Raw genomic sequence first — 23,460 nt, forward strand, 5'->3', positions numbered from 1 at the left:
ATGGGTTTTTAAAAAATTGATCTCTGATTTTTTGGCGCAGCTCCAAGCGTTACTCCAAATATGGACCAAACTAGCACCGCGAGAGGCATTAGAATTGCTGGACTTCAACTACCCGGACCAATACGTGCGGGAGTATGCTGTGGGATGCTTGAAAGAAATGAGGTTTGTCTGATACAATGTCCTAAATATGTATGATTACGTGGATACTGGCGTCGAAAAATAATGAAAATACGTATTGTTGCCTGTGAGTTATATTGACAGGGCACCAGCAATAAGACCTCCTATTTGTATAATATTTTTGAGTTTAAAACTTTGCTTTAAATTTATTTTCAACTTGGTGCCAAATCGATGTTAAGCAGCTGTGTTTGAAGAGTGGGCTTATGGACAAAGTATCTATATGCTATCCCATGAAGTTGTCAGATTGTCATAATGTCCTTTAGGGAAGGAAACCTGCTGTTCTAATCTGGCTTGAGTTGTGTGTTAATCCAGTCTCATGCTTAATAGTTGACTTGTAATTGCTCTCTGAATTGGCGAAACAAGCTACTCAGTTGATCCAAACAACTGTGGAAAGAAAAAACTGAAAGACCTCCCCGTCGCTGTAACACAGAACAGGCAATAAATGCCACCCTTGCCAATGGCATGTCACAAAGTAAAACCAAGTATTAAACTGTCCATCAGCAGGAATTGGGAAGAAGAGGTGAGGAAACATTCTTAACGTCATCAAAGTAAAGCGGGTTCACTGAAAGAAATGCATTTGCTTTGCTCCTGTGCACAGCTGGAACATTTTTCATAAATCATATACATGGGTTCACACGTTTAGGCTATTTTCAATTCCACTTGTCTGGGAGGTGACCTGAGGCCATGGTCATGTTGGTGTACCAGTCTGCAGTACAAAATCTGTAAGTGGGCTGTGCGTCCAGTAAAATGTGCAGGCTACAGTTTATACAGTGGCTGCCAGGAGAGAGGTCATCTTTTTATACATGCCCTAAAGCTCTTCTTCCCAAGCAGTTTTTTTTAATGTTGGGGGAAATGCAGATGGCTGTCCACTTGCTGTCATTTATGAAGTGCCCCAGCGATCTGTCAGACTGTTAAAATAATGTTTAAACCCAGATTTATACCGGTTCTGTCAAAGTGGTGTGAGACACACAAACTGGTGGTTCTGTTCACTGTCTCTGGGAATCAGATCTCATTTCCAAGTTCTGTTAATTTTGCATCCAAAGGAGCTTCATTCACTGCAGTGTGAAATAGGTGCAATTTGAGTTTAACACCCAGCTAATACAAAATGCAACTATTCTTGGTTTGATGTAATTGTGTGCTCATTTTCAATATGTATTTTAAACTCTGGACTTGCATTAAACACATAGTAAACAATGTTTTTGAACTGTCAATTTACTTTTAAATCCTATATAGCTTAAATAAAAATCACTGAGACAACTGTTGTGTTTTGAAGGATTAAAACTGGAAAGCATCTGGATCAAATGAAAAATATTAGCACTTGAACAAACGTTTTAATTTATACTGGCAATGTGTTTTCTCTGCTAGTGATGAAGAACTTTCTCAGTATCTCCTACAGCTGGTGCAAGTACTGAAATATGAGCCATACTTTGACTGTGCCCTTTCCAGATTTCTTTTGGAGCGAGCGCAAGCCAACAGAAGGATAGGTCATTTCTTGTTTTGGCATCTCAGGCAAGTTGGATCAAAAGAATTGCATGTATAATTGAAACTTGACAAATGGAAATGAAATGGATGCATTTGCTAAGACTTGGCTTATAATCAGTATCCTAGTTTTATCTCTGTACTATGAACACGACATGTGATTTGTTGGGATTCGCAAATCATTGCTCGGAAGCCAGCATTTTCATTGCGCCACTTTGGCTCGTCGAGCATATTTGCAAGTACTTGAGCTGCAAATTGCACAACACATGGTTAGTGTAGAAATTTGCAGAAAAATGTGTGCATCAAATCATTGTCTTAACTTTGAACATTCAGCCTTTTTTTAAACATTGCCATAATGGTTCAATTGCCTTCTTGAGCAGATGGTAATTGTTTTTCTGTGCTATATGCCAGACTCCAGCATTTGGAATCAATGCTAGAATCCCATGACAATCCAACCCATGTATAGCCCAGGCATCTTGGTCCTATTTGCACTTATTTCCTATTCGCTAGATTTTCCTGTTTGGACTTTGTGGTTTATAAAGAGCTGTTAATTTTATTGTTCTAATTGGTCAATAAATTATAAATTAAAACATTTAGATCACTTTGACTAGTAAATTTGAGAGCTGTGGAAATTAGTCGGAATGTGGCTTCAAGCGTTCTATATGGTTCACACAAAGTTCCATGATATAGGGGCAGCACGGTAGCATGGTGGTTAGCGTCAATGCTTCACAGCTCCAGGGTCCCAGGTTCGATTCCCGGCTGGGTCACTGTCTGTGCGGAGTCTGCACGTGGATCCTAGGTGGATTGGCCATGCTAAATTGCCCGTAGTGTCCTAAAAAGTAAGGTTAAGGGGGGGAGGGTTGTTGGGTTACGGGTATCGGGTGGATACGTGGGTTTGAGTAGGGTGATCATTGCTCGGCACAACATCGAGGGCCGAAGGGCCTGTTCTGTGCTGTACTGTTCTATATATGCCTATGTAGTGGCTTGAAGGCAAAAAACTATCCCTCCTATATGGAGTACAGTATTGTTGGAGACACGAGCAAACACACGTTGTCCTTTTTAACTCCAACATCCATTCAACAACATCTCTTACTCGAAGTAATAAACAACCTTCTTTGTCTTTATATTTTGTTAACAAGAATTAATGGAGTTCCTCCATGTTAAAATAAAGTGAGCCCATTGGTGATGTTTAAACGCCCCCTCTGACAGTGAGCTGTAGGAAAAGAGTTGAAAAGGCACCAATGTTCACAAACCTCAGGTAAATTGGTAATTCTAGATCAATGGGGTGTTGCTTGTATTCAGGTAGCGATTATTAGTAGCAGATTCATCAGTACATATAAGCTGAAAGAGGAATATTGTGTGGTTAGAGGTGCATAGAATGCAATGCATGTCTGATTGTAAATGAATAAAGTCTAGACTCCAATATTCTATCCCTCACCACCTGGCTAATTGAGATTTGACCTAGATGTTGCTTCTGAATGATTAATTATTACATTTTGTCGTTGAAGCCAATTGTACTGCATATGCTTCAGCATGGAAACATCTTTGAGAGATATTGTGGTGTCCAGTATGGGTGGAGAGAATTGAGGACAACGGGAGGGATTTTCCACACCCCGATAGCGTGTTTCTCAGCAGCGGGAGGCGGCTCACCATTGGCCAGCAGTAGGATTGTCCCACCGCTATCAATGGGATTTCCCATTGTGTGACCAGAAGAATCTACTTGTGTGAACTGCTGGAAAATTCCGGCCAAAGGATAGAGGAAGTGAAGGGAATGATACCTAGTCAAAAATAGGACAATTCCTAAAATACTGCTTAATAATTGGCTCACCACATGGGTAACGAGAACATTGTAGGTTCATGCTCGGAGTTTCAAAAGTCTTTTTTTAATGTGTGCACATGCTATATTGACTGACAAAAGCATTGCATGAAATAAAAACTTGGTAAAGGAAGATTTTCCAGTGAAGCAAAATTGTGAACTTATTCTTTCTGAACATGTTTCAAATATCACTTTCAAGTTATGTGCATTGTGCAAATCTCTCTCATTCTAACTTGTAGATGAGGTGTGAGCCATTTTAATTTAAAAGGACTTTATTGCTTGTAATGAGTTATGAGGGATTGGTTACCTCAGTTGGCTAGACTCTGGTTTTTAATAATGCTGACAGCATGTACTGTCTTACCCTGTACTTCATGGTGTCTTTCTTCTTCTCTTTGATCTATTATGGTGATATGGTGTAAAAATATGTGGAGAGTGGTGATTAGCAACTGTCGGACACTGAGAGTATCACATGCAGAGCGAGGATGGGGTGTGGCCTAAGCACATATGATCTGAAAGTGGACGCTGACGGGTCCTGTTTGTCATGAACATCTTCTTGTTGCTTCCAGATCAGAAATGCATCTACCAGCTACTTCATTGCAATTTGGGCTGATTCTGGAGTCATATTGTCGAGGAAGTATCACCCATATCAAAGAGCTTTCGAAGCAGGTAATTACTGGTGTAAATTAATCTAGTTGGAAACATTCATTCAGTAAATGATTGCGCATCAGGTGTGTGTTAAAGACATGAGGGTGGTTAATTTAAACAGCACTAATGTCTGCTCTCACCGCCCACCCATAAAGAGGCATTTCTGATTTGTTTCTCTCTTTCCGCCCCCCTTTTTAAAAAAAAAAGCGGTGGCATGTTTCCCAACCCTGAGGTTTTGGGGTGATACAATTTTTTTTATTAATAGCCCCACAGCAAACTCGAGATAGGATGAACAAGAGGGGTTCATTTATTTGCGCACAAATTAGAGGAGGAGGGTCACAACTTTGCCTCATTGGCATTCATACAGTGGAAGAATGATAGATAAAATAAAGATTTACAGTGCAGAGACCACAGAGAAAATAAATATTATTTCATGTGCGTTCCAAAGTCCAGAATCAGAATCGAATGATTCCTTCACGGAGGTCAACGGGCTGAAAACTAAAGATGGTTAATTCCCTTTTCTGGTGGTGTTGACTTCACATGATGAGATAGGCATGCAGAGATAAATCAGTCTTGTAGCTGATGCTCTAGACTTTGCAGTAAAAGTAGTGTTCAGGTGGCCAGGGCTCCTTACCTGTGATGCTACTAGATAGATGGTAAAATGGCAGACTAACTTTGCAAGTTCCACAAGGCAATATTACTGGTTCCACAAGCTGGAGATCCATGTTCCATCATTCCCACCTCTCCACTCTGGCTTTGAGAAAGGGTGTGATCCCTCGTCTGGAACCCTTGAGATTGTTAAATGCCTCAACTATTAAAAATTGCAAAGAAAGTCGCAGGGCCCTTTGTCTCAGCAGATGAGTTAGCCAAAATGCCTTTGCGTACAACAGTTTTGAAAACTCGTGTCTGGAATAAAGGGTTATTATTTTTGGTGCACCGGAAGGAATAATTCATTAGGAGGATAAAACCAAGGGGCAGAGTCATGTTGACCGGAAAGGGAGAGGGGTTGGGTGGAGATTTCATAGACACACAGCACAGAAAAGGCCCTTCGACCTAATGCAGCACTGAAAAGGCCCACCACACCTGTGCCAGTCAAAACAACCGCCTAACTTAGATGTGGTCCCTCAGCCTGTCTCTCAACCCCATTGAAGTCTTTCTTCCATTAGTCATGGTCACCCACCACAAACAAAAATGGATGGAATTACTTTCGAATGGAATTACAAACTGCAAAAAACCCCAAATAACCACCGACCATATCCTGAAATTGCTTCTATTATTCTTCACAACCTACAGCTCTTCTAATACGCTAGTATCCTATTCCCTCAAGAAGATCCCAAGTTGTTGCTCGTCTACTTGGCATCAATTTCCCGAAAGTCTTCCGTTTACAAATCTCTTCCTCGTACTTACATCTCTCAATGGTCTTGCCTCCCCCATAATGTAGTCTCTTCCAGGTGCACAATTCTCCCCTGCATTCATCATCCCATTGACACTGGCCTCTTGAACATTTACTCTCTCCCCCTCTTCAATGTCTTTGGGGGCCCGACTTTCTGTCATCAGGTGGCTCAGCCTGAAATTCTCTCCCTAGCCTTTCCCTCTCTCCCTTTCTCCTTCTTCAAAACCCTGTTTTGACCTAATCTCTGACCAAGCTCTTGATTAATACTCCTGAGTACTCATTCTATTACTTGCTGTTCATTTTTTCTGATTGCATCTCTATTCAGTACCTTGAGGCCATTTTCTACTTAAAAGGTGCTATATAAATGTAAGTTACTTATTGTTGCATTGCCTCGGGACAGACGGCAGTTTGCACGGGTTTCGCCCCCACAACCCAAAAGATGTGCAGGCTGGTGGATTGGCCACGCTAAATCGCGCCTTAATTGGATAAAATAAATTGGGTACTCTAAATTTTAAAAAAATAAAGATTATGTGCTTGTCGCACACTCCATGGCTGTCGAGACCCTCCACAGCTTGCAAGGCTTCACATGGAGTGGGCAGTTCATCAGACAATTGCAGTGGACCACCTATAATTTTCCAACTGTTGGTTTTGCAATAAGCACCAACAGCAGGAACGTGGGAAAATTGTATCCTTTTTTGGGGGCAGGTGGGGAGGTTTTTTCTTTTTTTTTTCCTTTCTAAAAATAAATTTAGAGCACCCAATTCAATTTTTCTAATTAAGGGGCAATTTATCGTGGCCAATCCACCTAGCCTGCACATCTTTGGGTTGTGGGGGCGAAACCCACGCAAACACGGGAGAATGTGCAAACTCCACGCGGACAGTGACCCAGAGCCGGGATCGAACCTGGGACCTCGGTGCTGTGAGACAGCAGTGCACCACCCTGCTGCCCTGGGATGTTTTTCCTGCAATAAAGTAATTGTGATGGGATGACACCAGTGTGTGCAAAGGTTATCTTTTAGAAGAGTTTTGAGAAGCGAGTAAAGACCTCATTATGCCTGAGACCCTCATCAGTTGAAGTCCATATTTTAGTGTTTAAAGAATCCATTTTTTTTTTTGAAAAAGCTATTTTTACTAATGTTTTACATAATATCTCTACATTAAAAAGTAACATGTCTGCTTAACTAAAAGCTAAACAATTGTCCCTCATCATTTATCTGGTTACATATCCATGGAATACAGAGACAAGGAACGTGTGGAAGATTCTCCACAGTTTTAAGGCTTTTATAGGACCTTTTCTTCACAATTAAGATTGAGTCAATGAAAGTTACATTTTTTAAAAGGGCTCTTTTTAAACTCTGTGGTCAACAGTTAAAAAAATTCCCAATTGTGTAAGCACGGAAGAAATTAAGCACAAATACTTCAAAACATTCCTGTTTGTGTAAGACAGATTCCATTTTCTCCTTATTGGATGTATTTTTCCAACTCGCAGCCTGGTGGAAATGCGGACCAGCGTTGGTTTTAACAGCTGGTTGACCTGGTAGATTTCTACCGTCAACATTCCAGACCCAAACATACAGTTTCCACAATATCCTGTCTGCTACAGCTGTAAATATCTGTACGAATGTATTCAAGAGGATGTCTTTTTCTTCAAGCCACTAGTCATTTACTAGAACAGAGACTTTATCACGATTTGGAGAATTGATTTTTTTTTAACTGGGGCTGCCTTTAAGCTAATCTCTCCTATTTTTGACATTGCAATTTCAATGAGCGCAGTAACATCCTCCCATACGCAATGAAAAAAATACCCCTGTTGATCAAACTTGGGAGCTAATGAAAAGCTGAATACAATCATGGGCGGGATTCTCCGACCCCCCCCCGCCGGGTCGGAGAATCGCCCAGGGCCTAGCGTCAATCCCGCCCCCGCCGTGTCCCGAATTCTCCGCCACCTGAGATTCGGCAGGGGCGGGAATCGCGCCGTTCCAGTCAGCAGGCCCCCCGTTGCGATTCTCCGGCCCTGCGATGGGCCGAAGTCCCGCCGCTGACGAGCCTCTCCCGCCGGCGGGAATCAAAACACCTATCTGACCGGTGGGATTGGCGGCGCGGGCAGGCGCCGGGGTCCTGGGGGGGGGCGCGGGGCGATCTGACCCCGGGGGTGCCCTAACGATGGCCTGGCCCGCGATCGGGGCCCACCAATCGGCGGGCGGGCCTATGCCGTGGGGACACTCGTTTTCTTCCACCTTCACCATGGTCTTCACCATGGTGGAGGCGGAAGAGACCCCCTTCCCAGCGCATGCAACTGGATGACGTCAGCAGCCACTGATGTTCCGGCGCATGCGCGGACTTGCGTCGGCCGACGAAGTCCTTTCGGGCCCAGCTGGCGTGGCGCCAAAGACCGTTCACGCCCACTGGCGGAGCGGGAACCACTCCGGCGCGGGCCTAGCCCCTCAATGTGAGGGCTTGGCCCCTAAAGGTGCAGAGACGTCCGCACCTTTGGGACGGCCCAACGCCGGTGTGGTTCACGCCACTCCAACACGCCGGGACCCCCAGCCCTCGCCATGTAGGGGAAAATCCCGGCCCTGATATATGTTGTAAATTGATCCAGTTCCTAAGAAAGGTAACATTGTGGTATCAGATAACTACATTTCAATGACTAAATCTTGTCAGTTTGAACTCTGCAATGGGCTGGTGGCAAAGAATTTGCAGCTGGTTTGGTTCCAGCTCCTCTACATTGCTAGTTTGTCCTTTACCAATGCCCCTGCCCCACCCCCTCAGTATGTCCTCCCCACACTTGACTCATTACTAAATCCCAAATTGTGATGGCAGAGCTCAGCATGCAAGAAACATGGTTGATGGGCTTGTAGCTGTCTCACCCAGAAATGCTGAGTGGATAACATCCATCATGGCCTCCTCTTGAGGTACCCAGCACTACAGATTCCAATCTTCAGCCATTTTGATTCGCTCCACATGATGCAAAGAAACAGCTGAATCCATTGGATATGGAAAAAGCTATAGGCCCAAACAGCTGTTTCTTTGGTTATGGATGGACCTATGTAGAATTAAAACTCTTAACTGGAAGATGTTTCTGTCTCTCAATGAACCTTGTTCCTTTCTCACGTAGCCTGTTCAGGCTGTTAACTTTTAAACATGACTGTTAAATTAAGGTTGATTATTTTCAAATGGAAAACTGTAGTTTAACACCAGTGTGTAAACATTCCGGGTGGTTGTTGAGGCATCCGTGGTCTTGCCGGCAGCTGGAGAGCTGGTGAGAGACAAGCACTGCCTCTTGTTGGGAAGACCCACTGAACTACACACCAATCAGGCAGTGGTGATGCCAGCAGTAGGCCTTGCCCCTGGAATCACAGCCTCGAGGCAGAAGATCGGCCAGTGAGTGCTGACAGCTCTTTGTGCACAGCAATGTCACTGGGGAATCCATGACTGCTTTCGAATGGAGAGGCACTGGAGTCCCAGTATGGAACAACACTGGCCTGTGGGTAAGCAGCAACGGCAGTCATGTGACTCACAGAGCCATTCCTTCCTGATGTCCTATTGCTCAATCAGGCACGGAGGGCGTGATTCTCCCAGCCCTTGGCCGGGCCGGAGAATCCCTGCGACTGGGCCACGCCTCCCCGACACCAGCACGCGATTCTCCGCAGAGCGGGGAATCGGCACCATTGGTGCCAGTGTGGTTGGCAAGGCGCCGGTCGCGAGCCTGCTCTACGGGCCGGCCTGCCGATTCTCCGGCCCTTCATACGAAAAAAACAGAGTCCCGCCGGTGCCATTGTAACCTACTCTGAGCCGGCGGGACCTCAGCGTTGAAGAGTGTGGTGGTGGGCGGGGGGGGGGGGGGGGGGGGGGGGGGCTCCGATGTGGCCTGGCCACGATCGGGACCCACCGATCACAGGCCTCTCTAGCTGGGGGCCTCCTTTCCTATGCGCCGGCCCCTGTAGTCCTGCGCCATGTTGCGTCGGGACCAGCTCGTTGACGGAGGCCACTGCGCATGCGCGCGTTGCCGACGGCGCCACTGTGAATTTGCAGATCCCGCGGCACACAGTTCACGCCGGGATCGGCAGCTGGAGCAGCACGAACTGCTCCAGCACCGTGCTGGCCCCCTGTCGGTGTCAGAATTAGTCCTGGCAACGGCCCATTCACGCTGTCGTAAAACACGACAGCGTATATGACGGCGTGGACACTCTGCCGAGGGATTAGAGAATCCCGCCCAGAGTATCTCTGATTGGGGACCCTCTCTCCATGTCCTCCAACCTCTGGAGCTGACAGACTGACCATACAGTCTGGCTCTTATGCATGCCGCATGATGATGGGTCCACCTGCACCTAGGTTAATACTTTTTGTGTGTTGTTGGTACGCGCGTGTACACTCCGGGCTGTTCAAACTCTCAAATTGTTCCTAACTGTGCGTCCAGTCAGGACAATCATGCAGCAATGTGGTGGGGCTCTTCAGTAATCATTAATTGGTCACTTAAGAACCTCCATACTTTGGCGAGGTGGAAGGAGTTCGGCCATAGGCCTTCTTGTCCAGAATTTACTTCTGGCGGAGGTAAGAAGTCGGCAGGGTTTTCAGTATGCCATCATCCTGTCTAATCATTTCCCGACTTCAAGTTTGGCACTAGTGAGAGCACAAGATTCAACCTCTCTGTATTGATCCACCCGCATAGATACAGCCAACCTGACAACACACATGGTGTTTAGGGATCAAGCTGAGTGAATTATTCCAGTGGTACTATAGAGGCATGTCTATGCTATCCCATTCATCCCAGAAATTACATATGTGAGGGAGAATGTTTAGGAGTTGATGGGGAAATTAAATCCCTGTTTAAATTAAATCTTTTGATAGAAAAAAAGCATGGTTAAAAACAATGGATTTCATTCTTAAATGTTTTTTGCAAGGTAGTTTGTGCATGGAGTTGACCATTAGCACCATCAGCTTCCCACAGTTTCTGAGACGAAGCTGAAATTTAGCTTCTGGTATCAGGGTGGTGGCTCGGGAATAAGTGGCAAAGGGGCGGCATCTCTCCCGGCTCCCCAACACCTGCACGTCAGGCTCCCAGGCACCATGTTCTGAAGGTGGATCTGGGGACAAAGGAGATGGTGTGCCACCTGGGCCATGTTCTTGCGAACCTGGCGCCAAGCGGTGCTGGAAGACACCCGCTCCCTGTGACCAATCAAGGTCACAGCAGCCTTGAACGTCTTTGCCAGGAGGTCCTTCCAGGGCTCTACAGAGGACCTCTGTGGAATCTTTCTGGAATCCACCTGTAAGTGAATCCATGAAATGACTGATGCACTGTATGCAAGGGCCTGTCAATGCATTAACTTAGACCAGGACAGGTCAGGCTGGATGGGAGTTCAGCGGGGTTCAGGCAAGTCTGCCAAAGGTGCAGGGCGTGATAGGCTGCACCCATGTGGTTCTCTGTGTCCATGACACCAGGAAAAAGGAATGGCTTCCAGTCCCTACATGTCCGGTATATAGGGAGTAGCAAGGTGGCACAATGGTTAGCACTGCTACCCCTCAACGCTAGGGACCCAGGTTTAATTCCAGCCTCCGGTGACTGTCTGTGTGAAGTTTGCACATTCTCTCCATGTCTGTGTGGGTTTTCTCCAGGGGCTCTAGTTTCCTGTCAACTCAAAAATGTGCGGTGGATTGGCCATGCTAAATTGCCCGTAGTGTCCTAAAAAGTAAGGTTAAGGGGGGGGGGGGGGTTGTTGGGTTACGGGTATAGGGTGGATACGTGGGTTTGAGTAGGGTGATCATTGCTCGGCACAACATCGAGGGCCGAAGGGCCTGTTCTGTGCTGTACTGTCCTATGTTCTATGTTCTATGTCAGGTGGACTGGCCATGCTAAATTGCCCCTTAGTGTCTAAAGGTTAGGTGGGATCACGGGGACAGGGCAGGTTGGGGTGTTGGCCTAGGTAGGGTACAGCTTTATCCTTGGCCACTCCCAGATCCCTGGACTCTTCAAGGGACACCCCCAGGTTAAAGAGATGGCTTGATGAAGACAAGGATTATCCCTCGGGTCATGGCTAATGACACTAGTGTGGAGGCCAGACCGTAAGGGAGACTAGTTATAACAAGGTACATAATACAACTCGAGCGGTGCATTGGGCTCTTAAAGATAAATTTCTGCTGCTTTGACAAGTCTGATGGAGCCCTTCAGTACAACACTCAGAAGGTCTCCGCATTGTTGTGGTCTGTTGTGCCCTCCACAACTAAGCTCTGCTGAGGACATGGAGCTTTCTGAGGAGGACCTTGAGGAATGGCCAATCCACCTAGCTTGCACATCTTTGGGTTGTGGGGGTGAAACCCACGCAGACACGGGAAGAATGTGCAAACTCCACACGGACAGTGACCCAGGGCTGGGATCGAACCTGGGACCTCAGCGCCGTGAGGCGGTTGTGCTAACCACTAGGCCACCGTGCTGCCCCCACATGCCCTTTGTTGAGGAGGATGTGCAGGAGGGCGCCAAGGAGGAAGGAGAATGCAAAGGAGACCAAGGATAAGGCCAGTCAGGGGGGATAAGGGTGCACGAGTGCAAGAAATGCCCTCATTGCCTTCCGGTTCATGGGGGCTGACTAGTTTGGTGGACAACTGGGTGCCTCCCCAGGGTGTCTTCAACCCCTCTGCGACCAAAGATGGATATGGCCGAGAGCTCACTAATCAGGAAATTGGAAATGGAAGTCTGAGAGTGCCTGTTGCCAATTCAATGCAGGAATGTGATGGTGACTTGCAGTGTAATTCTCCTCGGTGTTACTGCTAAAATCTGACCGCTGGCAGCACTCTGACTCCCTATCTCATGTCCGAGCAAGGTTGAGTGCGACACTCGTATGTCCTTGTGCTCTGCAGGGGGAATTAGGGAGGAGAGTTCCCTGCATCATGCCTGTGTCATACCAGTGTGAATAAAACAGTTGCAATGAGAAGTCTTCATCGTTTGGGTGGCTTGGAAGCCCAATGAGAACAACTATGTTGCGATGGTGAGATGTGCCATGCCATTGGGAAGAAACGTACGTTTCTGAGGCACCGAGCACCAACAATTCATTAACCTCTCATAACCTCCCATTATGTCTAAGTGTGTCCACAGGGTGCACATCTGAGATGGAGGCAGCCAACTGTCTTCCATGCCCTGATGCCTGACAAGCCCTTGGTGGGCATCCTCTGGAGAGCTGAGACCTACTGGCCTACTTTCAGGCGGGCCTAGTGTTGTTGTGCCACCCTGTTCTGGCTGCTGTGCCTGAGGTACATTGGTTTCTGGAAGGGGGGAATCAGATTGGCTTGTTGCTTCCAGGATCTCCTGGATGGAAGATCCTGGGTTGTGCACCAGCGGATCCTCCTCTCTCCAGGTTCTTATGGGGTCACTCCATAGAATAGAGGGACAGCTGAAGTGAGATCCAGAATTGCCACCATCCTCTGGCACAGGCACGCGTGAATGCCCACCAGTGTCTGCACCATGTAGTTGAAGCCCTCAGCCATGGTGCTCAGGGACTGAGCCATGCCTCTCCTCCTATGGATCAGACTTCTATCCCCAGACTTTTTCACTGTGGTCTCTACCTTTGCAATGTTGGCCTGGGTGCCTGCGAGAAAAGGCTTTGTGAATCCTCCAGTTGGCTTTGCGACTCCTCCAGTTGGCTTTGCAATCCCAGGGATTGTTATGGACAGCCCAAGCTTGTAATCCTGCCTTTGCATCTCAAACAACTGAGGGACGAACTAATCCAGAGGCACGGCACCTGGCAGACCTCTCACTCTCCGATCCCTGGGTTGTCCCTGCCTCTTATCTGATGTGCCTTATCTTAGCCTGACCGAACCGGAGTAGATCGTTCATTTTTTTCAGTCCTCTTCTGGAGGATGCTAGCACTTACCAGTGCAGCCACCATCTCCCAGCGGGGTTCGTGACCTTGTTGGTCTAGTGCCAACCTGAGGGTAGCTTGTTGCCTGTCTCTCCTCCACAGCATCCAACAATCTTGCGAGGGCTCCCTTGGTGAATCGTGAAGCCGGCTTCTTGGCTGCCATCCTCGTAGCTCGATTGTGAACAAGTGCTGAGGGCCCATTTAAATGCTGTGCTCTCTTGATTGAAGTGTGTGTGTGTGTGGGGGAGTAGGGGGGGGGGGGGGGTGGAAACGGAGGAGCCCCCTCCGATGGACTTTGGAGGCACACCTTAAATAATTGCCCCTTTGGCCCACCGCGTTCCACCAAGTCAGGGCTGCGCTGGCAAAAACGTGCACCAATCCACTCCCACGAGAATGGGCTGGAGCATTGCAAACGGATCTGCGTCAGGCATCAATCCTGTATTTTCACCGACACGGGATTCTCTCCCGCATTGGGAACTCTGCTACCAGTGGCGGGTGACAGAGAATCCAGCCCAGTGTCCTTCTCTTATTCCACTAAATTGCATCTGACTTTTCTCTTCTGTCCCTAATTCTTGGTTGTTCCCACTATGTGCTAGATTTTGCCTTCATTCTGGGAGCTGTGTGAAGTTGTGTACTCGCTGTGAAGCGGTCATTGGCAGAACAATCCAGAAGTTATTTCTGAGTGGTCTCCTATTGGGATGAATATAGGCACTCTTGCTGCCTGTGATACAAGGTCAACACACTGAGGATTTTATATTGTGCTGAAAAATGCTTTGGGTTTAGTTAGAATGCTATCTTTGCCAGAACAGCACTGGGTTCAGGGAGTGGGCAGCTTAATGAGGCTCCCCACCGAGTCCAGGCTCCTCCAAGCATTTTCATGCAGGTTAGAAATGAAAATAAGAAAGGTTACGTTTCTTTCGTTAAGCAAACTCTGAATTTTGTACTGTTTCTATTTGGCAATTGTCCATTATTTGAGTGATAGTCAGTGGGGTTGTTTATAGAGGTGTCATTGAGGGGCACACAGTTCTTAATTGATACCAACTGTAAATCAATTGTGCACACAGGGGAAAAAAAACTCTCCTTCAGTTTTCTCTCCTTACTTTTCTAAAACCATAATTTGAGGCAATCCTTGCAGAAATGATCGTTCTCATTTTGAGAGTATTAATAGGTGATCAATTTCAGCCAGCATCATAGGAGCAGGAACCCAGACGCCTCCTGCCCAATGCCCATTAGATGTCCACAGAGTCCAGAGGATGCTCATTCACGCTCAAAATCAGTGGCCTGAAAATCATAGATTGGCAGGGACCAAGTTGGAAATGGAGTTGTTCCATTTTAATGGCTTCCACATTCCTTTCCAACTGATCAAAGGGAGTTATAATACTGACAGAACTTGGGCGGAATTCTCCGACCCCCCCCCCCCCCCCCCCCCGCCGGGTCGGAGAATCGCCGTGGGCCGGCGTCAATCCCGCCCATGCCGTGTCCCCAATTCTCCGCCGCCCGAGAATCGGCAGGGGCGGGAATCGTGCAGCGCCAGTCAGCGGGCCCCCCCGGCGATTATCCGGCCCGCGATGGGCCGAAGTCCCACCACTGTCAACCCTCTCCCGCTGGCGTGGATCAAACCACCTACCTTACCGGTGGGAGCAGGTGGTGCGGGCGGGCTCCGGGGTCCTGGGGGCGGGAGGCGCGGGATGATCTGGGCGCGGGGGATGCCCCCACGGTGGCCTGGCCCGCGAACGGAGCCCACCGATTGGCGGGCGGGCCTGTGCTGTGAGGGCACTCTTTTCCTTCTGCCTTCGCCATGGTCTTCACCGTGGCGGAGGCGGAAGTGACCCCTCCCCTGCGCATGCGCAGGGATGACGTCAGCATCCGCTGATGCTCCGGCGCATGCGCGGACTTCCGCCGGCCGCCGATGTCCTTTCAGCGCCAAAGGCCTTCCACGCCAGCCGGCGGAGCGCCAACCACTCCGGCGCAGGCCTAGCCCCTCAATGTGAGGGCTTGGCCCCGAAAGGTGCGGAAACTTCCGCACCTTTGGGGCGGCCCGACGCCGGAGCGGTTCACGCCACTCCAACACTTCGGGAACCCCCGCCCCACCGTGCTTTCTCATAATTTCAGAGCGGAAGCTTTGCTTCCTCGAAGGGTCAGCATTGCAACATATTATGTCACATCATAATCCTTTTTTTAAGAAGTATTTTAAAAGAGAGTAGTAGTCGAAGGGAGTTTCTCAAAATGGAGAACTGTGACCAGTGGTGTTCCACAGGGATCCGTGCTGGGACCACTATCGTTTGTGATATACATAAATGATCTGGAGGAAGGTATAGGTGGTCTGATTAGCAAGTTTGCAGATGACACTAAGATTGGTGGAGTAACAGATAGTGAAGGGGACTGTCAGAGAATACAGCAAAATACAGATCGATTGGAGCGTTGGGCGGAGAAATGGCAGATTCAGTTTAGATAGATAGATAGAATAGATAGAACAGTACAGCACAGAACAGGCCCTTCGGCCCTCGATGTTGTGCCGAGCAATGATCACCCTACTCAAACCCACGTATCCACCCTATACCCGTAACCCAACAACTCCCTCCTTAACCTTACTTTTTAGGACACTACGGGCAATTTAGCACGGCCAATCCACCTAACCTGCACATCTTTTGGACTGTGGGAGGAAACCGGAGCACCCGGAGGAAACCTACGCACACACGGGGAGGACGTGCAGACTCCGCACAGACAGTGACCCAGCCGGGAATCGAACCTGGGACCCTGGAGCTGTGAAGCATTTATGCTAACCACCATGCTACCGTGCTGCCCACGGTATTTAATCTGGACAAATGCAGGTGATGCATTTTGGAAGATCCAATTCAAGAAAATAAGAACGAGGAGCAGGAGTAGGCCATCTGGCCCCTCGAGCCTGCTCCCCCATTCAATGAGATCATGGCTTATCTTTTGTGGACTCAGCTCCACTTTCCGGCCCGAACACCATAACCCTTAATTCCTTTATTCTTCACAACTATACGGTAAATGAAAAAGCCCTGGGGAAAATTGATGTACAGAGAGATCTGGGTATTCAGGTCCATTGTACCCTGAAGGTGGCTGTGCAGGTCGATAGGGTGGTCAAGAAGGCATACAGCATGCTTTCCTTCATCGGAAGGGGTTTTGAGTACAAGAATTAGCAGGTCATGTTACAGTTGTATAAGACTTTGGCTCGGCCACATTTGGAATACTGCGTACAGTTCTGGTTGTCACATTACCAAAAGGATGTGGATGCTTTGGAGAGGGTGCAGAGGAGGTTCACCAGGATGTTGCCTGGTATGGAGGGCACTAGCTGTGAAGAGAGGTTGAGTAGATAAGATTATTTTCATTAGAAAGACAGAGGTTGAGGGGGGAACCTCATTGAGGTCTATAAAATCATGAGAGGTATAGACAGGGTGGATAGCAAGAAGTTTTTTCCCCAGAGTGGGGGACTCAATTACTAGGGGTCACGAGTTCAAGGTGAGAGGGGAAAAGTTTCAGGCAGATATACGAGGAAAGTTCTTTACGCAGAGGGTGGTGGGTGCCTGGAACGCATTGCCGGTGAAGGTGGTAGAGGCGGGCACAATGGCGTCATTTAAGATGTGTCTAGACAGATACATGAATAGGCAGGAAGCAGAGGGATACTGATCCTTGGAAAATAGGCGACAGTTTTAGATAGAGGATCTGGATCGGCGCAGGCTTGGAGGGCCGAAGGGCCTGTTCCTGTGCTGTAATTTTTCTTTGTTATTTATCCAATTCGTTTTCTTTCCAATGAAGGACAATTTAGCGTGGCCAATCCACCCACCCTGCACATCTTTGGGTTGTGAGGGTGAGACCCACGCAGACACGGGGAGAATGTGCAGACATCCCACGGACAGTGCCCCGGGGCCGGGATTGAACCCGGGTCCTCGGAGCTGTGAGGCAGTAGTGCCAACCACTGTGCCACTGTGCTGCCCTGACATGTAATAATCCAATGTCATGGGTGTGCAATTCAGTGCCGGGTATGTTTTTTAAAAATTTGTTTTTATTCAAAATTTTTACAAAATTTTACAAACCAGTACAGAAAGAAAACAACAAAAAACATAATAATAATAAAGAAAAGCGAATTAACAACTTAACAAAGCAAGAGGGGTATCTGCCCTTTACAAGTAAAATCTATCCACCACCCATACGGCCCCCTCCACCTCTTCTTTCCCCCCCCCCCCCCACTCTGGGTTGCTGCTGCTGCTGACCTCCACTTAACGTTCCGCGAGAAAGTCAAGGAACGGTTGCCACTGCCTGGAGAACCCTTGCAAGGACTTGCTGAGATTTTCCAGCGTTTTCCCTTTCGTTTCACCCCGAAGAACTTGCTCTTTCTCGCCACTGCCAAACGCGCCCACCAGACTGAGGCCCCTACCTCTCCCCCTGTGTTGTCTCCACTGACCTCAGATCCTCAATGTTGCCATCACCACCAGGCTCTTGGTGTACCGTGTCGGTGGGAGCAGCAGTGGTGCCGTTATCAATGCCCCCAGGCTAGTATCGCTGCAAGATGCCTCCTCCAAACATTTCCACACGCCCCCTCCCCCCCCCCCCCCCCCCCCCCCACTACCCATTTACGAATGATGGATATATTCGCTGCCCAGTAATAGCTGCAGGTTTGGCAGTGCCAGCCCCCCCCCCCCCCCCCCCCCCCCCCCGAATGCGCTGAAAGAACAGTCTCTTGACACACGGGGTCTTGTTTGCCCACACAAATCCTGTGATAATCCTGTTCACCCGGTTGAAGAATGACTTGGGGATGAGGATGGGAAGGCACTGGAAGACGAACAAGAGCCTAGGGAGGGCTGTCATCTTCACGGACTGCACCCTGCCTGCCAGGGAAAGCGGCAGCATGTCCCACCTCCTAAAGTCCTCCTCCATCTGATCCACCAGCCGCACTAGATTGAGCTTGTGCAGGGCATCCCAACTCTTAGCCACCTGTATGCCCAAAGAGCGAAAGCTCCTCTCCACCATCTTAAGCGGTAGCTCTCCCAGCCTATTTTCCTGGCCCTTTCACATGTTTCACAAAAAGCTCGCTTTTCCCAACATTCAACTTATACCCCGAAATGTCCCCGAAATCTTTAAGGATCTGCATGACCTCCCCCATCCCCTCCATCGATCCGAAATGTACAGGAGCAAGTCATCCGCATACAGTGAAACCCGATGCTCCCCCCTCCCCCTCCCCCCCATCCAAACCAGCCCCCTCCAGTTTCTAGACTCCCTCAGCACAATGGCCAGCGGCTCAGTTGCCGGGGGGACAGGGGGCACCCCTGCCTCGTTCCTCGATGTAGCCTAAAGTACTCCGACCGCAGCCGGTTCGTCGACTCACTCGCTACAGTGGCCTGATAGAGCAATTTAACCCACCTTATGAAATCCTCGCCAAATCCAAATCTGCCTAACACTTCACAGGTACTCCCACTCCACCCGATCAAAGGCTTTCTCTGCGTCCATTGCCGCCACCACTTTTGCATCCCCTCCTTCTGAGGGCATCGTGATCACATTCAGGAGCCTCCGCACATTCGTGTTCAGCTGCCTGCCCTTCACAAACCCCGTCTGATCCTCATTGATCACTCCCGGGACACAGTCCTCAATTCTGGTGGCCAGGTTCTTTGCCAACAGTTTGGCATCTACATTAAGGAGCGATATCGGCCTGTAGGAGCCACATTGCAACGGGTCTTTATCTCGCTTAAGGATGAGCGAGATCAGAACCTGCGACATCATCGGGGGAAGGATTCCCTTTTCCTTAGCCTCGTCGGGCCCAACAGCTCTGAGAATTTCCTGTAAAATTCTATGGGATATTCCTCCGGTCTCGGGGCCTTCCCCGACTGCATACCCTCCAAACCCTTAAACAATTCCTCCATCTCAATAGGGGCCCCCAATCCCTCAACCCGCCCCTCCTCCACCTCAGGGAACCTTAATTGGTCCAAGAATCGCTTCATTCCCCCCCCCCCCCCCTTCTGGGGTTCTGACTCATTCAGTTTACCATAAAAATCCTTGAAGACCTCATTGATCCTTGCTGAACTCAGCACTGTATTACCCCCTCCTGTCCCTAATTCCCCCAATTTCCCTGGTCGCCTCTCTCTTCCATAGTTGGTGCGCCAGCATCCTGCTTGCCTTTTCCCCATTCTCACACACCACCTTGTACCTTCCTCCACTGAGCCTCTGCCTTCCCTGTGGTAAGTAAGTCAAACTCCAAACTGCAGACTCCGGCACTCTTTTAACAACCCCTCCTTGGGGTATTCTGCATACCTCCTGTCCACCCTAAGTATCTCCCCCACCATCCTCTCCCTCTCCATCCTAATCCTCTTCTCCCTGTGGGCCCTGACTGAAATTAGCTCCCCCCTGATAACTGCTTTCAGCGCCTCCCAGACCACACTCATTAAAACCTCCCCAGTATCGTTGGTCGCCACATAACTTTGGAGACTCCTCCGAATCCGCCCAGAGACCTCCTCATCCGCCAATAGTCCTACGTCCAGTCTCTACAGAGGGCATTGGCCTCTCTCCTCTCCCAGCTCAACCCAGTGCGGGACATGGTCCGAAATCGCACAGGCTGAGTACTCTACCCCCTCCATTCTCGGGATTAGCCCTCTACTCACCACGAAAAATCAAATCTGCAAGTACGCCTTGTGAACATGAGAGAAGAAAACTCCTTCGCCCTTGACCTAGCGAATCTCCACGGGTCCACTCCCCCCATTTGGTCCATGAACCCTCTCAGGACCTTGGCCGCTACTGGCCTCTTACCGATCGAGACCTAAACCAGTCCAGGACCGTGTTGATGTCCCCCCCCCCCCCCCCCCCATTACCAGACTGCTTGACTCCAAATCCGGAATCCTACTCAACATCCGCTTCATGAACCCTGCATCGTCCCAGTTTGGAGCATACACATTCACTAACACCACCCGGGCCCCCTGCAACCTGCCACTCACCATAACATATCGACCCCCTTTATCCGCCACAATACTCCCCGCCTCAAATGCCACCTGCTCGCTCACCACGATTGCCAGAATCCAGAGGGCCCAGGGCACAGGGAGCAACAAAAACAAAAGAGAACACGGGGAGAAAACCCAACATCTCACCACCCCACCAGCATGCCCCAACAACATACTGCAGTCCATTATTTCGAGTCCAGCTTCTCGTTCTTAATAAAAATCCACGCCTCATCCAGCGAATCGAAATAGTGGTGCCGGTCCTGATATGTAACCCACAGCCTCGCCGGTTGTAACAGCCCGAACTTCACCCCTTTGCTGTGGAGGACCGCTTTGGCCCGGTTGAATCCCGCACGCCTCTTGGCCAGCTCTGCACCCCAGTCCTGGTAAATACAGAACTCACAGTTCTCCCACCCTCTACTTCGCTCCTTCTTCGCCCATCACAGGACACACTCCTTATCGGCGAAATCTTGCCACCATAACTCTCGGTGGCTCGTTCGCCCTAGGCTTCCTTGCCACGACTCTGTGCACCCAATCCAGCTCCAGGGGCCGCGGGAAAGCCCCCGCGCCCATCAACGTTCCCAGCATCGTGGTCATATACGCACCAGCATCCGACCCCTCCACGCCTTCAGGGAGACCCAGAATCCGCAGGTTCTGCCTCCTTGACCTGTTTTCAAGGTCATCCAGCCTCTCCTGCCATCTTTTGTGCAGAGCCTCGTGCGCCTCCACTCTAACCGCCAGGCCCAAAATCTCATCCTCGTTATCAGAGGCCTTCTGCTGCACCTCCTTGATCGCCGTCCCCTGCATCTTCTGGGTCTCCACCACCCTTTCAATAGAAGCCTTCAGAGGGGCCAACATCTCCGCCTTTAACTCGGCAAAGCAGCTTCTGAGAAACTCCTGCTGCTCCTGTGACCACTGGGCCCACGCTGCCTGATCCCCGCCGGCCACCATCTTGTTTTTTCGTGCCCGTTCTCCTCTCTTCTTCCTATCTTCTCCAAAGCTGCTTTTTTGATCGCCCCACTCCTGGTCCACTCCATACAGCGCTGGGGGACCCTCACTGCTTCCTTCCCACACCAGGAATCGTCGTCCAAGTGCCGCTGGAGCTCCGTAAAAGGGCCCAAAAGTCCGTTATTGGCGGGACCTGCTGACCGTGCGACCTACCTAGGCATAGCCGCAACTGGAAGTCCTCCAGTGCCGGGTATGTTAAAGAGCAGAATCTTCCCACAATTTATCATCGAGTGTCAGTTTCAGCGAGTGTGATGAACCGCATGAGAACCACGGGGATCACTAATAGATATCCCCATGGAGCTCATGCAGTTCGAGTTTCCCTGGTAGCAGGCGGAGGCCAGCCAGTTGGTACTCGATAACTCGGCCCTTTAAACTCTGGCCCTAACCATTACTGACAGCGCTGTTAGGCCTGGGTTGGTACTCTATTGCTGTACGCCGAATATTTTTGTATTGTAAATAAAATGCATCAGCTCCTTTGGTCCTCTGGATTATCATAACGAGAAAACCAGTAGCTCTCCAGCTGCACAGCTTGGTTTTTCTCTCCAGATTCGCTGGCATTCTGTGCACAAAGAATCTGGGGGTGCGATTTGCACCATCACTCTGGCAGGGAAGGGCTTGTTGTCACCGGAAAAAGGGTGCCCAAATCTGCGTTAGCATTAAACCCGCCACAGACATGGGGGAACCCGCTCTCCCTACCCGCAACGCATAAGGTTACCGCCCCATTGGGGCTCTCCAGAGGGCCCACCCCAGTACTGCAACTGTGGCACTGCCCAGGCATATCCCCCTCCTCATCCTCCTGTCCCCCCTCGCCCACCTTGTGTGTGTGTGTGTGTGTGGTGGGTGTGTGTGTGGTGGGTGTGTGTGTGGTGGGTGTGTGTGTGGTGGGTGTGTGTGTGGTGGGTGGGTGGGGGGGGGGTGCGGGGGGTGGGGTGGCTGTACTTATCTTTGCAGCCCTGGAGGGTTCCCCTTGACTGCTTCAAGTTTTGAAATAGCTATTGTACCACTTTGGTGAGTTATGAATATTCAGTGGGGAGAGAACATATTCTAGACAGTAACTCTTTGATTATATTAAAATTCATTACAGTTTATTGAAATGAAGCCGTGAACCACGTTGAATCATTGGCAAGGGGCGAGGAAAATTGGAAATGAGAGCTTGCCGGGGAAAATCTCATTTTCCAATTCTCTATTTTGAGCCCACGTCGCCGTTTGCGCTCATTGCGAAAGCGGATGCAATATTCTCCCACAAGTGGGATTTTACAGCTCACTTCAATAGCATCAAACAAACACAGCGGCATCAAGTGAGATCTGGATCCAGCTGTGATATCCCCAAAGGGAAATTTCTTACTTTCACACACTGCCTAGACACTCACTGCAACCCAACAGAATCCCACCACCTTCACAAGCAGCTGGGGTTGGGGGTCGGTGAGTAAAGGAGGAGGCGAGTGTTGGGAAAACCAATATTTTGGGATCCATATTTCATGAAAAATCCGCTGAATAGAGCTCTCCATTTTAAGTTTCTGCTGCATTAGATTTTATATTAAAGATGTCTGTGGGAAAGGAGCTGGTGAAAATCAATGTTGATCTGTTCCAAGATTTAAAGAGTAAAGTTGTATATGTTGGAAATGTATTACATCCTAAAGATTATGAACTTACAGAAAAAGTTCCATTCAAGAGGGCATTTTTCAAGAGCGTACTTACCGACTAGAATATTTTCCTCCATATTTTAGTTGCATGTTGTCAAGACGTATGCTTCCAGATAAACTTGTGGTTAAATGCACTGTATTGCACCATCTGGATCAATGAAGTAGGAAGGGAATATTTGTAAAGGCTGCCAGGACATGTGGCTCAGATTGTGGTAACTTTTGGAACCTGCCATTAATGCATAGAAGTAACTTTTGATCGGGCAGGGATGCAGAGGGGGGGGGATGGTGCGGGAAGAGGAGAAGAGAATCACAGCATGATAATCAACACGAGCTGAACTGTACTCTTGAGCTGATTTATATTTTAATGAGCTTCAGCATTCAGGTTTTTCTATCATTGCCCTTGTCACTCCCTTTCTCCCACCAGCTGCTGATGTGGCCTCGTCCCCTCCCAAACAAATTGACTCAAATTAATTTTGAGACTTCCACATTAGAACGGAGT

The 23,460-nt window shown here is 49.0% G+C and overlaps 1 protein-coding gene across 2 annotated transcripts in view; it reads left to right on the forward strand.

Annotated features, from left to right (window-relative positions):
• pik3cb (phosphatidylinositol-4,5-bisphosphate 3-kinase, catalytic subunit beta) overlaps positions 1–23,460 on the forward strand; it is a 235,014-nt gene that overhangs the window by 173,196 nt on the left and 38,358 nt on the right. For both annotated transcript variants that reach the window (XM_038816211.1, XM_038816212.1), the window contains exons 13-15: positions 41–162; positions 1,543–1,686; positions 4,039–4,138. In XM_038816211.1, the coding sequence (XP_038672139.1) occupies positions 41–162; positions 1,543–1,686; positions 4,039–4,138 (366 nt within the window). The remainder of the gene's footprint in view (positions 1–40; positions 163–1,542; positions 1,687–4,038; positions 4,139–23,460) is intronic.

Source organism: Scyliorhinus canicula, chromosome 13 (genome assembly GCF_902713615.1).
Source record: "Scyliorhinus canicula chromosome 13, sScyCan1.1, whole genome shotgun sequence".
In the NCBI taxonomy this organism is placed as follows: Eukaryota; Metazoa; Chordata; class Chondrichthyes; order Carcharhiniformes; family Scyliorhinidae; genus Scyliorhinus; species Scyliorhinus canicula.